Below are 15,362 nucleotides of genomic sequence, written 5' to 3' on the forward strand. Positions count from 1 at the left end.
GTAGGTATTAAAAAAGCTAATTATCAACCTTTTAATATTTAATAAACCATACAAAAAAAAGCAATATAGATAAAGAACTCACTTGCACAATATTGTTTATCCAGTTCATCAAAATATTCACTCAAATCATTCATTCATAAAATAATCTATCTTTTAAATATAGTGTAATATATTAAGAACAAAATATATAAATTAATGAAATTAATAATTGAACTTACTGATATACATAATTAAGTTTTTTGTTTTTGTAATTTTTTTGGAGAAATTACAGTTTAAAACATAATAATAGTTTTAATGGAGGAGGAATCAATCCCCTTTTTGCACTTGTCTATTGCATGTACACATAAAAAGGTGAAGAAACAACATTATAGGCCGGAGCAGATCATAGAGTGGGGTTGAATGAAAATTGCAAAACTTTGAAATGAATAAACTACGTGGTGAATGATGTTAAGTAGTAACCGTCTGCCCTACACCATCTGCAACCTGCTCCGTGGAGGAATGTAGACACATGCAAGTAGTACTTAGTATAGAACAAACACAGAACGCCGTGAATACATCCAACCTAGCCTAGACTGGTGGACAAGTAGGTATCAGGAACTCGAGAATTTATTACACCAAAGTACAGCCACACAATGTCCTTATCTTCTTATATTCAGCTTTCAAAGGAAAATCTGCAAAACAGAAAACATTCATGACTAGTAGTAGTCAAACAGTTGTAAATGGGCGAGCTCGCAACGATGAGGGCAGGAAGAGCTGAGCAGACCACCGCCCGGGTTAGTACAGGTTAGGTAGGAAGAGAGGCGTCCACCAGCCAAAGAGGCCAGCGAGGGAGTTATTGTATGAAATACTCAGGGTGGTCCGAGTCTTTCTCAAACCTCTTGGCCTCCTCTTGCATGCTCTCTTTTATTTTCAAAATAGCAGCCGATTCCGTTTGGTCCTGCAAGGAAAGCGACCTTTAGTGGTTAAGTGTCAGTCTACAAAGCGTAAGCACCGGCCATCGCGTTGAAACTCACGTTTTCTCCCGGTCCTCCGAATCCTCCCAAGTTATAATCTCCCATGCCGCTGCCGCTGTCTTCTCTGGGCGTCCCAGGGCCTCCGTTAGCGGGTGAGTTTTTCATTCCATCCATACCATCACCGTTTAACACTGGACCCATTGAATTTGGGCCCATCGGACCCATGGGACCACCCTCTGGGCCACCGCCCATTTGAAATTCGCCTGGCATATTCCCTCCCACCGCCGGTTTCATCAAAGTGTACATGTTTTCACCACCAGAATTCGAAGAGTCTTGCGGGCTCGGCATTATAGGAGTTCCGGGACCAGGAGGACCGGCTGATCCCGGAGGACCTCCGTAATTGCCCGGTGACGAGGAAGAGTAGTTCATTGGCTAAAAGAAAAAACAAAACGTCAGCACTAATTAACAATTGATTGTATTTAAACTTACTGTAGACGTGTTAGGTTGCCACTGGGGTCTTCCACCAGGGCCTGTCATTGACATTGGGGGCATGGGACCACCTGGACCTAAACTGCTGTTAGGTGGTGGACCCCGTAAACTAGGGCCGTATGTTCCTGGGCCCAAAGGACCCATCGAAGGTCCTCGCGGCGGGTTCATTCTATTCATAGGGTTCATTCCTGGAGGGCCTAATGAAAAACACATAAGCATTTGCACATTTAACGGATTGCATATCATGTTTAGGACGTACGACACCAGCATGCCAGCACTAAATATGAATCTATGTAAGTACAGATATAGAGACCTGTATTCCAATGATTATTTTAGGCGACCAAATCTCCACTTACATTTGTGTAAGTAAGACAAAGAATGGTTTTTAACAATATACAATGATCCAAAACCTGATTAAGTCAGTGAGGATGACTGTTAGACAGTACTAAAAGAAATCGACTAAAGTGTGTTGGATCATAATGTGAGTGATAAGCAAAGCAAGCAGAAAAGTGTATGCGTATGGGTGTGTGATGGTGAAGGAGCGCATTGCCTACCTTGCCAACCTACAAATTCTCCGCCTTCACCTGGAGACAGAAATAGATGCATTACATGAGGCATATCATGAAATTGCTTCATGCTTGTGCAATTCTTTTTTACGTTATATTCATTAATATTATTATTAATATTATATTAATATTATTATGGTCCATAAAATTGATTAAATTAGAAAGAAGCAGATCTTTACCTTGTCTTGTGGGGTCCATATTATTCGGCATCATCGGTTGTCCAGGAGGCTACAAAACCACTAATGAATCACCACCAAACAAAAAACTACCAAAACTTACTCCATTAAAATCACTTCCGATTTGAGGCATCCTAACTCCCGGCCTAGGCCCTGCCGGATACCTTGGACCCATAAAAGGTTGTGTGGACATCATTTGAGAATGCGGCGGCGGGGGTTGCGAATGGGGCGAAGGTTGACTCGATGGATGTGTTGGAGGTGACGGCCTCATCGTTGAATTCTAAAACCATCATCAAACATTTTTACTTCAATTTTCCAAAACTCACCGGAAAAAATCCAGGCGGAATGGGACCACCCGGCATTCCATCTGCTGGCGGCATTTGTCCCAGAGGACTCGGTGCTGGACCAGTATTCTGTACAAAAAATACCCATAAAAACTCCAAGTTACACAAAAAAAAAATACTTACGTGCGCAATTCCGTTAACCCCGTAACCAGAATTGACGAAGCCCTAGCAAAAAAATAGGTATCAAAATATGGCGAAGAAACTACAAACACGAAATTGCGTAGCAAGTCTCACTGGAACATGTTAGAAAAAATCTCAGCTAACGGTTAGTTCTACATATGCGCTCGGATAACAAAACCCGCGCTTGCATAACTGTTATGTGTTTTTCGCACCGTTTTTCGATTTCCATCACAAGAACAACGGCAATCGACCCACTTTGAAAAAAGTGATAACACATACAGAGTCTTCGCAGAACAACTGTAGCAAAAATAACACAGCCCCACAAAATGTACAATTTAATCAATTTTGGTTTAAATTTACGATTTTCTTAAATAATGAAATTTTAAACGTTTCTTTACACTAGTTATTGCGGTTACAACGACTGCAGTCTTCTAAACGATGTTGCTCTGACATTTAATGCTATGGTTGGTAAAGTAAACATCGATTTTTAAAGAATTTGAAGACATTTAAAAAAAAATCTGAAATACAGTATTGTTTTAAAGCTCGTTTAAGCTGAAATTTGACATCAAAGTAGCCATTTTTTCAAAAACTAGAACTGATCTTGAAAAACTGATACTGTTTCGTAATCAAAACGCCCAGTATATCCAGAAACCCCTTTTACATCTTTGGAAAAAAAGTACTGTTGCCCTGTGTAATTATTTAAGAATTTTTTGAATTGTTATTTAATTTTTTGGTATATACAGACTGTCCCAGAACTCATGACCCATAGAGCAAGGAGGGTGCCGACAGCAATACAAAAGGTAAATTTTAAAACAAAAATTTATTATGTTTAATATTATTAGCGACACCGAAATGTGAACGATTTTTTCGTTGTCATGGATTTTTCTCTTAATTTCCATAATGTAAACCAGGCTTTGAGCAGTGACGTTTTTTTTTTATTTTCGTCTAAATATTTTATATTAGCTATACAACTCGTACTACCGTTTTTTCGTCTTAACTCGATTATTTTTTGAGCTAAAAAATGTTTGTTTCGAAATTTTGGTTCAGAATGGTTGCCTCCATAAGCCTTTTTTCTCTGGATCGCGAGTTCTGGGACACCTGTATATTTTCGACTCAAAAATTGTTAATTAAAGAATTTACTTTTTAATGTGTTTTTTCTTGGTTTGTGTGGTAATAGTGTAACGTGGCCTTTGGAAGGTGTGTAAAAAATATTAACGATTGGAATATATCGTACTTTTAGTGTGGTAGTTATGACATCTGAGCGAGATTCGAAATTAAAATCCCCTACTTTCCCGCGAGTGAAATCAATAAACGGTTCGTCTCCCCGTCCGCCCGCAACTGGGGTTATTTGGAACGTAGATTTGCGTAGATTTTTTGTAAACCAAAAAAAACCGTTTAATTAGAATTGTTTATAAAAATGACCTAATGAATTGAACAAATACACCTGGTCAAGCGCGTACTTGAAGCAGCGTTGCCATGCTCCAAAGTGGAGTATTGATCCATATAGGACTAGCGCTAACAGCACAAAACGTGGATGTGGTATTGGTTGAAATAGTTATACTCACATAATCATGAAATGCTTTTGCTTCTGAAGAATGTTCACAAGTGTCTCTCCTTTCAGGAGCGGCGCAGTATAAATCCCAAAAAACACTAAAAATTTCATGACAAAAATGACGGATGTGACGAAAATGTCACCACTTACCACCACCACGAGTGAAGGAATCCTGGGGGTTCTCCTAATGTTATGTTCTTCTCCCACCGTATCTATAACGCGGTTTTTAATTAAAATTAACAAAATTGAAAAAACTCACCTCTGAGAGAAAGGTTTGTGCTGCCTTTTGTGCACCAATGTGAAGTAAATATTCATATACGTATAAAGCCAACCTGCACAAGAGTTTGGTTTAGTATTATGAAAAGTGGGGCGCGTGTTATTGTTTTGATGTGTCCGAAAAGGGTGAGAAATGACTCGCGGGGTTGTTACACGAACATAAACAAAGTAACACCACGTGGGTTTACATGTTGGCCCCAAATAGGGACGTGTAAGTGGAGCAAAAGCCCAAATTATGTAAAGGTGACATCAACTTCCCTATTACAGGGTTGTGTATTGTAGGGGGCTGCACTTACTTTTCTCGTGCTTGTGCATCGGACGGCACTGTTGATCCCTTTCCTTTAGCGTACATTTTGAAAAACAAAGGAACACAGAGCTGTTCTTAACCTACATACAATCAAATGTATTACTTCAACTACTTAAAAATTAACTATTTGAGCGAACACGCTGGTTCTGTGTGACAAGAGATCCAGTTCATTGTAACTTCGGCTGGTTCACCTGCACAAGCCGATCAGTTTTTCGTAATCACCATCACTTGGAAATATCTACAACTTGGCAAAACCCGCGTACATCGAAAATACAACAATACACACATTAAATTCTTTCGACGCCGCACGCAAAATTCTCACTAAGATATTCTCAACTGCGCATGCGCTCCTGTCCCGTAGCCTACGTTGCCATAACACGTTACCATAATGACTCTCGTACGATTTTTACCACGAACTTTCCGTAAAATTCGATTGATGGCTTCGTGATTCTTAAAGCGATACTTGCTTTTTCATTTCATCCCGAAAAAAGTTCTTTCGACGCTTATTTTCCCTCAAATGTCGTCGCGACGTACTGATAACAAAAAACTCTACGCTGACATTACTGGCAACCGCGGACTTCTCGATGTCGGATGTACCGATATTTGACGTTTGCGCATAACAAGGGGGCGGGATTACCGTTCACTAAAAATACTATCAACGATGCCAAATTAAAATTAGCAACAAGCAACAACACGAGATACTACGCGCTGTTGTTCACTCTACAAACAACACTTTATTTGCAACAACGCGTGCCACTTTACCAAACGCTACAGCGCTGTTTCGTTTGTTTGTTGTTGTCGGTTGACAGCATCTACACCAGTGACCCTCAAACTTGGGCGACCCAAATAAACACAAAAAATTCTGAGTGAGAAAACTCTACTTCCTATTCTACGTCGTCTTCGTAAACCTAATTACTGACGAGCTTTCTAATTCAACTCGCACTGGTTCAAACCGTTCACCATTTTGGAGTTTTTTTAATACTTTATGGTTTTCTGTATCGTAAACTTGCGATAAAAGCCACTTTCAACTGTTTAAACCCGCCAAAATTCGAATGAAACGTCAAGCTCCAAAACCCGCGAAATTTGAAAAACAAAATGGCGGCATTTTCATTTTGTAAAAAAGAGCGCCCCCAGAAAACCGGGTGGCCAAATCAGAGCGCGATCGAACCCCCCCTTATCAGTAATTAATTATGATAGGGCGAACGAGGCGGAGCAAGATAATGGTGGGGCAGAGTGATCTTGGCGATAACTGCAATTTTGTCCAATAAATAGATAATCCAGTTTGGATCGCGAGTCCCACCAAATAAGACTGTTTTCGAAAATCTAATATTGAATCGGCCACTGCGGTGAAAAAATTATTGTCGTTTAGAGCGAGGCTTTGCTATTTTCATTTCAAGCTCTTCAACGCAATTCACAATTTGAAAAGAAACTATAAAATCGTGAAAAGCATTGCGTAATTGCAAGACATTAATAGACCAAATTGCGTTGAAAATTCCAATTTGAACAAGTTTTTCATGCAACGATGACTATAAAATTTTATGAGCGTTTTATTGAGAAATAGGTACATAAATACTTCAATTGTTGAATTTCCCAGAAACTTAAAGACTCCAAAACGTTGAAAAGGTCATAATCATAAATCGGTGGTTTAGAAATTTTGGCCAGTTCTTTAATCGTTTAGTTGATCCCTTTTAAAAGTTTAATGTCGGGGTTTTATTGCCGATTTACGTAAAAGCTCAAAAAACATTCATCAATTATTGCACGTGCATCCATTTACGCTTTTAAGGCACTAATCAGTAATCATTTAACGGACGTGGGAAGTTCAAGGGCGTTTGGTACCGAACAATTAACGCAAGATATAATTCTTATCCTTATCAGTATAGAAATAACGTAATACGCGTTACGACTATACTCATATAAAATTTTCTAGAAAAAGTAAACCAAATAAGCCCGACTTTATTGGAAACATTAACAAAAATATACATATAAAATATAATACTTACAATTAATAAATGTCACCTTTGAAGTGTCCCGGTTTTCTGCAAATCTGAATAAATTAAGATATAAAAAAGAGCGTAACGACACTGTTGCGTAGTAGCTTAAATGGTTATTATTCTTAACAGATTTATTGCTTCCGCGCTGTTATAAAAGCAAAGTTTATTGTACTTCCAGAAAATGAACATTATTTAAAGTTTATACCCAAGGAAAATAAACCATAATAAAATTAGAATCTACTTATGTTTCAGGAATGAGATACCGCGTCCTAAGTGAAAAGAAACCTGTTTACTGTTTTTAATTCCGCCCCCAAGGTCCCTATATAATAAAACATTCGATTGACAACTGTTCTAGACTAACATTTCTTCAATCGCAAAATACAGTGTGTATTACACAACACCAACTAATTGTGGACAATTCGGAATATCACAAGAAAGATCTTTAGCGCACGCTTGTCGGGTTCTGGACTCGTAGTAATCAAAGAGAATCGGTTTCTGGCAATATTGACATTCCTGTAACAAACATGATAACTCCTGTCGTCCCAGACATAAAAACTTACTTTTCCACATTCTAACCCTGTAAACGGCAAATCCAAGTGGTTCCAAACTTCTTTAAGATCACCCACGAGAGTGTCCATCATTTCTCTCGTGTGGTGCGGTGTAGGAGCCAATCTCATCTTCTCCTGGCCTCTAGCAACCGTCGGGAAATTAATAGCTTGGATGTAGTGACCTTTTTCCTTCAACAAAGTGTCGCAAACTGCCCCACATTGCACCGGATTTCCGATTTTAATCGGAATAATATGACTCGGAGTGTGCTCAACTGGAAAACCGTTTCTTAACAGATTGTTTCTGAGGTACTTCACGTTGTCTTGGTGGCGTTCTCGCAACGCTCTTCCTTCATCAGAGGCCAGAATTTCGATGGCTTTGTGAGCACCTGCCAACACTGTCGGCGGTAAAGAAGTAGTGAAAATAAAACCAGCGGCGTAAGAGCGGATCATGTCGACCAGAGACGCACTTGAAGCTGAAAGTGTACATGAAAACGCTGCGGCAAAATGGTAATTGATATAGTACCGATGTAGCCACCCACGTTCCCGAACGCTTTCCCTAAAGTACCGGAAATAATGTCCATTTTGTGCATTTTTCCATCGCGTTCTCCGATTCCGGCGCCGTGGTCACCGTACAAACCCACGGCGTGGACTTCATCAACGAAAGTTAATGCGCCGTATTTGTGGGCGATATCGCACAGTTCCTGAAATACAAAAATAGTAACCTAAAGAACGGTTTCGGGGATTTGATTACCTCTAAAGGACAGACGGCTCCGGACATGGAGTGAACAGTTTCAAATGCTACGATCTTAGGAATGCCCTTATCAACCCCTTTTAATAATTCCTCCAAGTGAGCAGGGTCGTTATGTCTGAAAATGTGCTTCGGGACTTGGCTATTGCGAATTCCGTAGATCATGGAAGCGTGGTTGCCCGCATCGGAGAAAATATGGCAACCTGGAGGAATAAAATTAAAGGTAAGAAGACTTCGGTTAAAGTGTTATTTACCTGGCAGAGTCTTCGCTAAGGTGAAGAGTGTGGAATCATTGGCTACGAAACAAGACGTGAATAACAAAGCTCGTTCTTTGTCATGCAACGACGCCAACTGATTCTCCAGTTTCTCATGGAGAGTTGAATTTCCGGCGATATTCCTTGTTCCTCCAGCTCCACTTCCGTACGTTTCCAGAGCGTTTCTACGGAAGATCGAACGTCAAAAATTCTCATTTTTGCCGATATACCGAGTGATCTAATCATTTTTAAATAAAACACTCCTATTGGCCACGTAATGGAATTGATGAACCCTTCTTTCAGTCTATTTTTGGATCAAATGCTTTTTCGATTTTGTAAAAACGAAAACCAAAAGATTTAGCATTCGATTCTTTTATGTGTTGTAATTTCAGAATGAAGAAACATTCTATTTTTAATCTACAAGTTTTCAGATCTCAGATTGAACGACAAATATGTGAAAAATAGAGATTTATCGACCTCCATCTAAAAAATTCTAAATGGACTTAGCAACTCAACAACCTAAGCCGACGATATACGTTTATAACAGTTAGTGTTATGGATAAAAAAACTGCAGTTTCAGAAAAAAAAAACTAAAATAGTGTAATGGTCATTAATTTCGCCGACCTATGAACTTTAAATTGGCCTTCCTGATAATGCAAAATCATGAACCGGTTTAATTTGCATACAATTGTTTTTAGCGCGGCCCCGTCATGACTGTCAACTTCATATAAAAAAGTCGCTGCGTAATGATGATAACGTGTTTACGAATCAATGATTATTTTCAAAAACGTGATAATTTCCGTATTTAATTATGTAAGATTAAGCCTCGGGACTTTTAGAACATACCTAACTGCCTCCTTGACCTTTGGATGGCATGACATTCCCAAATAATCGTTAGAACACCAAACGGTGATGGGTTTTTCACCCCAGGAATATTCCAGAGCACTTGGAAATTGTCCAGGACCCGCCAATCTGTTGACTTTCTTGAAAATCCTGTAACTGTGTTCTTTTTTCTTCTTCATGATTTGTTGGTGGAAGAACTGATCATAGGCAAAGACAGCTAAAACGGCGATTTTAGAAACATTCTGATGGTTGTAATAACTTACAGTCATCACTCTTCATTTCAATGGTATCATCATTTTTCACTTCTTTGATCACACCATTGACTTCTTTCAAAAATGGACAAGGACTCTCACTTTTCTGGGCCGCCACAGCTGTTGGGGATAATGAGAAAAGTCGTTTTGACAAAATGAAAATTACCTTGATTTGCTGCTAGGTCTTGCCCAGCAATGGTAGTCATCCCATTGGAAATAACGGGGCACTGATTCCCGTACATTTTAAGCAAAATCCCAGCATAGTTTTTCACGTAATTTTGACTCAGTCTGGTTAAAAACGGACAGGGCATTTTGAGTAACCTACAAAATTGTTATGTAACCTCACTTATGACACTAAAATCGAGGAATTACTTACGATAGGGTGACAACGTTTCTTCTGAAAATCTGGTTAAATAGTAGAAAGTGGTTTCTACTGATGTAGGTCAATCAAGTTTTGTAATTTTTCCACCTAGTCTCGCAAACACACACGTTCCACTGCGCGACTAGACTCGTACAAATGGAAAGGAACTTGATAAAATGTAGATAGAACTTGGGACTCAAGTGTATTTATATCAAGGGCTATTGAATTGGCAATAATCAGAAATGTAATGCTGATTTAAATGTCATCCTTATTGTCGTGAAACGACAAATCAGCGAAGTTGCAAATCAAACATTAATCAGCAAAGTTTGGCCAGTAATCTCACATGACAAAAAATGATTTGCGCAAGCTGTAATTTAGTGATTATATAATTTGATACGAGGCTCCTCCACACAATTTTCCATTCTAGTTCAAATCTTATTAATCCGATCACCTGACGAATTATTACATAATTAAAACAAAATCGAAACTAAATTTGCCTAATCAGCAAATAATTACAAGTTCATGTTTCTTTAGAAAGAAGAAGTTCAGAGACTCGGATGATTTGTCTTTAAGTTACAACTGCAGTAAATTTGAAAAATATAGTTTCGAGAAAAACGCGTTTAAAGATAACTTTGTTATAGTTAATAGCTGTAATAGTTTATTATACTAATAGCTATAACGCAAAAACTGTTTAAAATATTTATTTGAAATTTTTGTATGTTATTTTTAAAGGTACAGACTAAATATGCAAAAAATATAATTAAGGGTTGTGCCCCTTAATTATAGCTAAATTTGGAGTAACTGGCTCCTAATTAATTAGAACTTTGAGGGTTGAAATAAAATCCGCCTCTGGTGGCATGTAGCACCAACTCGTTCGTTTATTTCTCAAAATAAATGTTATTACAATTAACTGTAACATCGGAATATAACTACGATTAACTTGGGTTAAAATGACGTGATGAACAACTTTTGATGATTTATTCTCTAATTACGTTTTTCGAATATAATTAATTCTATTATACTGAGTTCACGATATTTCAATGTCGTTTTAAACACATTTAAATTACTCTATTATAACAACGTATTTGAACAGATTATCTTGAAACGTTCAAAGAACGTCTTACGTATCAAAAGTATAGTAACTTACGAACATTCCTTCTGTTGTAATTGACAACCGTACATGCAAAATTTACAACCTTATAACCTTTTACCACGCGAGTGTAAAGTCTTCCGCTAATTAAGTCTTGATCTAGCCTCAAAGTGTACAGAAAATAAAGTTTAATAGCGCTGTAATTATACTAAGCAACAAATTATTTAAATAAAATACAAGTTTTTAATACTTCAACGTGGCTCCATAATTTTGGACAGAAAACAGAAATGGACGTAATCACTGTTTAACCGCGTTATAAAAAATAAAACAGTGTTTCTATAAATATCATCTTACCTTCACTGTTTCACGCGGAACAAAATAACAAACATAAATTAGTAACAGTATTTAAAATAATACTACATCAATTTAAAATGTTAAAAGCTAAATTGAATTTAACAATTGCAAATAAAATAGCCACTAAAACTTATAAAGGCACTGTAGTAATATCAGTAATGAGGTTACTACTGCTCTTTTGTCAGTTGATTGGTTGAACGCTTGCGTCTTTTATTTAGCAATGGATTATTTGAATTCTCCAGTGTCTTAATTTGTACTTGATCATAATCCACTCTCATCGTGGCCAACGAGCGCGTCATTTCTTCTTGAACTTCAGGCCACATTTCCTCACCTTCTTTCAACATCTTATGTGTATGCAAAGGTGTTTGAGGAACAGCTGTATATTGCTGGAAAATCACACAGAAATGAAAATCGTCGTAAAATAAAACCTTACAGCAATCCATCTGTTACTCATCACTTGATCTATAGCTAGGCGCTTGGCTGGATCAACATTTAGCATTCCATTGATGAGATCTTTAGCATCTTGACTCACATTCTGCCACTCTGGATTTGGGAATGTATACTGACCCATTCTAATCCTATTTTTCATTCCAGGAGAAATGGCGAGACCGTGGTTGCTGTAAAATGGAGGAAAACCACACAACCTGGAAGATAACACTAATAAAAAGAATCAAGCTTCATTAGTGACATACAAAATGTACATGATTACTCCAAGCGACCATATATCACAGCTTTTGTCATACTTTTCAGGTCCTAACACTTCAGGGGCTAAAACAAAAAATTCAGAGCACAGCCTATATAAAGTCCTGCTCATTGCTATCAGTCCACTCTCCTGTGTATATTTTCGGAAGTTCTTGGGTGTAAATCAGGCTTTCAATTCTTTAGGGAGAAAATTAGGGGAAAATTAAAGGTGGCGATTTTTGAAGTCAACACGTTGTTAAAGTTGATTGTATTAATCAATAATTAATTAAAGATTTGTTGCAAAAGAAAGGTTTCAATTGAGATTTTACAAGTTTTGGCAATCTTGCGTAAGACGATTAGCTTCTACGCATCCACTGTTGCGTTAAGGTCAAATGCTTGTGCCGCCAATTGATAAAAATCGCCAAGGGCTGCTACCAACTTAACTTTTTAATGAGTGGACTGATAGTTATAAGCTCTGGTTTAGTTATGATTGTTCACAAACCAACATAATATGGCGTATAGCAAGGGGTTTGTAAAGTGTCCTTGATGAGAGTCTCTTTAGCAAAACCAAAGTCTGTTAGTTTAAGTACACCATAAGTACCCTTCTTGGAATACAACAAATTCTCTGGTTTTAAGTCTCTATGTGCAATGTTGTTATCATGGAGGTACTTCACAGCAATACAGATTTCATGCATGATTTGCGCAGCTTCTACAATAAAAACTCAAAAATCAGTAAATTAAAGATTGTGAATACCTCGTTCGGTAAATGCCCCATCAGGTTTATCTTGGATTCTTTGAAACAGTTCACCACCCTCCATGCTGAAACATAACCTCAAAATCTCAATTCTTATTGGAATTTCTACAATACCATTCCATTACAACCAGCAGACATGTACTACTATTGTATTTATTCTCGTAGACATCGATAATATTGACTATATGACGGCACCCACTGGCTCTCCAGTGTAAATCCACTTCTCTTCGAGCTTTAATGCTATCAACAAGAATCTGCAAATTTCAACATGTATTTGGAACAACAGAAAATTAGTTCCAACCTTCAAGGCATATTTTTCCTTCGTGGCTTTCGAAAAGCATTGGACAACTTTACCGTTGATTCCTAAACCTAGAACCGTTTTTGTAATGTCGTAATCGTCTGTAATTGGGGTTTTTTTCGGCGTGCGGACATTGTGTTTTACATGACTCCTGTCTTCTTTACTCATTGTACTCGAAAAAAATTACAAATTATAAAACATGAAGGTTGATAATGAAATTTCTTATTTCCACTCTTGTTTACTTAGTACTTGGACTTTTCAAAGAACCAACCGGAACCAACGACTGACAAGTGACATTTCATGACAAATAGAGGATTATAAGTGGGACAGTTGCTAGCACTGATAGAAAACAGTATTGATAAACACCGATTAATTTAACAGGTAATTTTCCTCTTCCTTTATTTCTGAGAGCTACATTCTCACCCTGAATCCATCAAACAATAACTCATAATTCTTCCTTTGAAATCGGTACAAAAACCGCTAATTTCCATCCACAGTTTGAAATTTTCACTTCGCCAATATCCCTTTCTTCCGGCTGTGGTTACAGTTGGTATCTTTTCGGTACTGTAACCACATCCTTTCTCTCATGATTTTGACAGGTTGAGAGATTTTCTCAGGGAGAAAAGGGAGAAAATATCGAACGCATACGAAAGTGTCCTTTGCATTGGTCGAGTTTGTAAAAAATATAATGCGCTCTTAATACCGGTGACGCAAGGTTAATACTAAAAGAAATCTAAATTTAGATGTGGTGTAATTTTTTGTAAGCTCGATCGTCGTCATCCTTCAAGTTGCACCTTCGTAAGTTTAACAATAAAGAAAAACGTGGGAGTCATTTTCTTGTTTAGATGCCTTTAAAGAAGTCTGCAAAGAACCAAAATAATAAAGAAATTGCCACAATGGACGATGTTGAAGATAAGGCGAAGTCGTTCTTAGAAAAGTTCTTTGGGGATGTCAGTAAAATCTCAGCCACTAAACAAATTGCTTTGGGAACCAGCACAGGATGGTTTGTCCTTCCACCAATTATACTAATTTTTCCTCATTATTTTGTTTTGAAGGGTCACTGGTTTTTTGGCAATGAGAGTTGGAAAAACTGCAGCTTTGGCCTTAGGCGGGGGAATAATTTTGCTCGAAATTGCGAACGAAAAAGGATACATTAAAATCAACTGGGATAAAGTTCAAAGTAACTTGGATAAAGTTGGAGATAAAGTGGAAGAAAAGATCACTGGCCAAAGTCCTGACTGGATGGATAAGGTAAACTTTGATTTACAATTTGAATTTTTTCCTTACATGTCTTGGCCATTGAATTGAAAGGAAATTATTTTTTCGCCCATTTTAGGTAAAGAGATTTGCTCAAACCCATACAGCTTTTTCAAGTGGTTTTATTGGAGGCTTTTTAATTGGTTTAGCAACAAATTAAGACAACATTTCTTGTTAGTTTATGTTATTAAAGTATTGTAAAAACTTTGTCATATTAAATTATTAAGACAAACATTTTAACAGGTGGAAAAGTTTGTGGATAGAAAAGCTGATAAAGCAGACAAACTTATTAGAAAGAATCAACAGAAAGCCAAGTCATGGTATGCAAGTTTAATTGGAGAATCTGACTGTCAGCTTAAGGAAGTTCACATTTTCTTAGTTTCATTTGTCGCTGGAATCGCCATCGGAATTGGAAGCGCATAATTTTAAAGTTACCATCTTTTTAACCTACAAGTTAATCTTCACTTTATGTGTTTATCCCCAGTATTAAAATTAAATGCAAATTCTTAGTTATAGTCACGAATTAATAAGATCTGGAATGTTTGGAGAATTGAGATACATATATTTAAACTAGAATTTTGAGTGCTGGTTGTTTGTTTGAATTTTCATTATATAACGTGAGCATACGTTTACTTTTTGTTTATTATATTTACATAGCACTCAATGTATTCTTATTTTTCATAGTTGTGATATCTGGTATTTTATTTTTACGTAGGTTTAGTCAAGTTAAGTAGTCGCGTCTTTGTAGACAGATATGTCGTATGTATTTAATAAAGTTATCCTTAAAAAGTTGTTTTATTCTTTTTTTAAATCACCCGCCAAGAAAGTACTTCCATGATTGGATAGATTTCGTACGAGTTAGAAATATCAAGAATCATTAAAAAACTCATTATTGGCATAACAACGAAAGAAGAGGCTCATACTAACAGAGTGGCAGATTTTTTTTCGATTTTTAAGAGAGATCTAAGTGTTTTTTTTAAGTTTTAATACCTTCACGTTTCTATAGGTTGGTATTGGTTAGTTGTACTGGCTGCCTACCACTAGGTAAGGTAAGCACCACGTGACGAAACCGTTACATTTCATTGGTTGCATGCGAGAAAGATACTAGCGGGATTTTTAAATAAATTTAAATAGTAGATATTACATTCT

General features: G+C 37.2%; 4 protein-coding genes across 8 annotated transcripts; 1 reads left to right on the top strand and 3 right to left on the bottom strand.

Annotated features, from left to right (window-relative positions):
* Positions 1-17: 17 nt before the first annotated feature.
* On the bottom strand, positions 18-5,640 carry Ssdp (Sequence-specific single-stranded DNA-binding protein). 3 transcript variants are annotated; one of them, XM_088047392.1, is made up of 12 exons: positions 4,773-5,640; positions 4,460-4,532; positions 4,351-4,412; positions 4,214-4,298; positions 2,652-2,693; positions 2,511-2,597; positions 2,288-2,464; positions 2,188-2,236; positions 1,997-2,026; positions 1,443-1,639; positions 1,014-1,385; positions 18-671 (listed from the first exon to the last, which is right to left on the bottom strand). In XM_088047392.1, the coding sequence occupies exons 1-12, from the start codon at positions 4,826-4,828 to the stop codon at positions 660-662; spliced, it is 1,242 nt and encodes a 413-aa protein (XP_087903518.1). In that variant the 5' UTR covers positions 4,829-5,640; the 3' UTR covers positions 18-659. The 3 variants fall into 3 exon arrangements, with proteins under 3 accessions (XP_087903518.1, XP_087903516.1, XP_087903517.1); XM_088047390.1 differs by having other exon boundaries at positions 18-937; XM_088047391.1 differs by lacking the exon at positions 1,997-2,026 and having other exon boundaries at positions 18-937.
* Positions 5,641-6,920: 1,280 nt separating this feature from the next.
* Alas (5-aminolevulinate synthase) lies at positions 6,921-10,110 on the bottom strand. Its single transcript, XM_088047881.1, has 9 exons — positions 9,795-10,110; positions 9,585-9,739; positions 9,431-9,538; positions 9,171-9,384; positions 8,325-8,509; positions 8,074-8,273; positions 7,846-8,023; positions 7,335-7,795; positions 6,921-7,287 (listed from the first exon to the last, which is right to left on the bottom strand). Exons 2-9 carry the CDS (start codon positions 9,727-9,729, stop codon positions 7,165-7,167), a joined length of 1,614 nt encoding a protein of 537 aa, XP_087904007.1. The 5' UTR covers positions 9,730-9,739; positions 9,795-10,110; the 3' UTR covers positions 6,921-7,164.
* A 519-nt stretch (positions 10,111-10,629) lies between these two features.
* On the bottom strand, positions 10,630-13,188 carry MAPk-Ak2 (MAP kinase-activated protein kinase 2). Its single transcript, XM_088047651.1, has 7 exons — positions 12,960-13,188; positions 12,773-12,912; positions 12,659-12,723; positions 12,407-12,613; positions 11,916-11,991; positions 11,657-11,867; positions 10,630-11,609 (listed from the first exon to the last, which is right to left on the bottom strand). Exons 1-7 carry the CDS (start codon positions 13,122-13,124, stop codon positions 11,391-11,393), a joined length of 1,083 nt encoding a protein of 360 aa, XP_087903777.1. The 5' UTR covers positions 13,125-13,188; the 3' UTR covers positions 10,630-11,390.
* Positions 13,189-13,257: 69 nt separating this feature from the next.
* Positions 13,258-15,005, top strand: LOC148167243 (FUN14 domain-containing protein 1-like). 3 transcript variants are annotated; one of them, XM_088047653.1, is made up of 4 exons: positions 13,258-13,337; positions 13,802-13,959; positions 14,012-14,207; positions 14,457-15,005. In XM_088047653.1, the coding sequence occupies exons 2-4, from the start codon at positions 13,802-13,804 to the stop codon at positions 14,634-14,636; spliced, it is 534 nt and encodes a 177-aa protein (XP_087903779.1). In that variant the 5' UTR covers positions 13,258-13,337; the 3' UTR covers positions 14,637-15,005. The 3 variants fall into 3 exon arrangements, with proteins under 3 accessions (XP_087903779.1, XP_087903780.1, XP_087903778.1); XM_088047654.1 differs by lacking the exons at positions 13,258-13,337; positions 14,457-15,005 and adding exons at positions 13,493-13,754; positions 14,293-14,420; XM_088047652.1 differs by lacking the exon at positions 13,258-13,337 and adding an exon at positions 13,494-13,754.
* Positions 15,006-15,362: the final 357 nt, after the last annotated feature.

Source organism: Gnatocerus cornutus, chromosome 10 (assembly GCF_029298725.1).
Source record: "Gnatocerus cornutus isolate USDA-ARS CGAHR chromosome 10, icGnaCorn1.1, whole genome shotgun sequence".
NCBI lineage: Eukaryota > Metazoa > Arthropoda > Insecta > Coleoptera > Tenebrionidae > Gnatocerus > Gnatocerus cornutus.

Excerpts from the sequence above, each read along its gene's own strand:
- Ssdp (XM_088047390.1), bottom strand. The coding sequence starts at position 4,828 with ATGTACGCTAAAGGAAAGGGATCAACAGTGCCGTCCGATGCACAAGCA. Across the intron at positions 4,533-4,772 it reads GATGCACAAGCACGAGAAAA|GTTGGCTTTATACGTATATG; the intron begins GTAAGTGCAGCC and ends ACTCTTGTGCAG. Across the intron at positions 4,299-4,350 it reads TTCCTTCACTCGTGGTGGTG|TGTTTTTTGGGATTTATACT; the intron begins GTAAGTGGTGAC and ends TGAAATTTTTAG.
- Alas (XM_088047881.1), bottom strand. The coding sequence starts at position 9,729 with ATGCCCTGTCCGTTTTTAACCAGACTGAGTCAAAATTACGTGAAAAAC. Across the intron at positions 9,385-9,430 it reads TGAAATGAAGAGTGATGACT|CTGTCTTTGCCTATGATCAG; the intron begins GTAAGTTATTAC and ends TCGCCGTTTTAG. Across the intron at positions 7,288-7,334 it reads CAGGGTTAGAATGTGGAAAA|GAATGTCAATATTGCCAGAA; the intron begins GTAAGTTTTTAT and ends TGTTTGTTACAG.
- MAPk-Ak2 (XM_088047651.1), bottom strand. The coding sequence starts at position 13,124 with ATGAGTAAAGAAGACAGGAGTCATGTAAAACACAATGTCCGCACGCCG. Across the intron at positions 12,724-12,772 it reads CTGCTGGTTGTAATGGAATG|CATGGAGGGTGGTGAACTGT; the intron begins GTATTGTAGAAA and ends GTTATGTTTCAG. Across the intron at positions 11,992-12,406 it reads CTATACGCCATATTATGTTG|CCCCTGAAGTGTTAGGACCT; the intron begins GTTTGTGAACAA and ends TTTTTGTTTTAG.
- LOC148167243 (XM_088047653.1), top strand. The coding sequence starts at position 13,802 with ATGCCTTTAAAGAAGTCTGCAAAGAACCAAAATAATAAAGAAATTGCC. Across the intron at positions 13,960-14,011 it reads TTGGGAACCAGCACAGGATG|GGTCACTGGTTTTTTGGCAA; the intron begins GTTTGTCCTTCC and ends TTTGTTTTGAAG. Across the intron at positions 14,208-14,456 it reads GTCCTGACTGGATGGATAAG|GTGGAAAAGTTTGTGGATAG; the intron begins GTAAACTTTGAT and ends ACATTTTAACAG.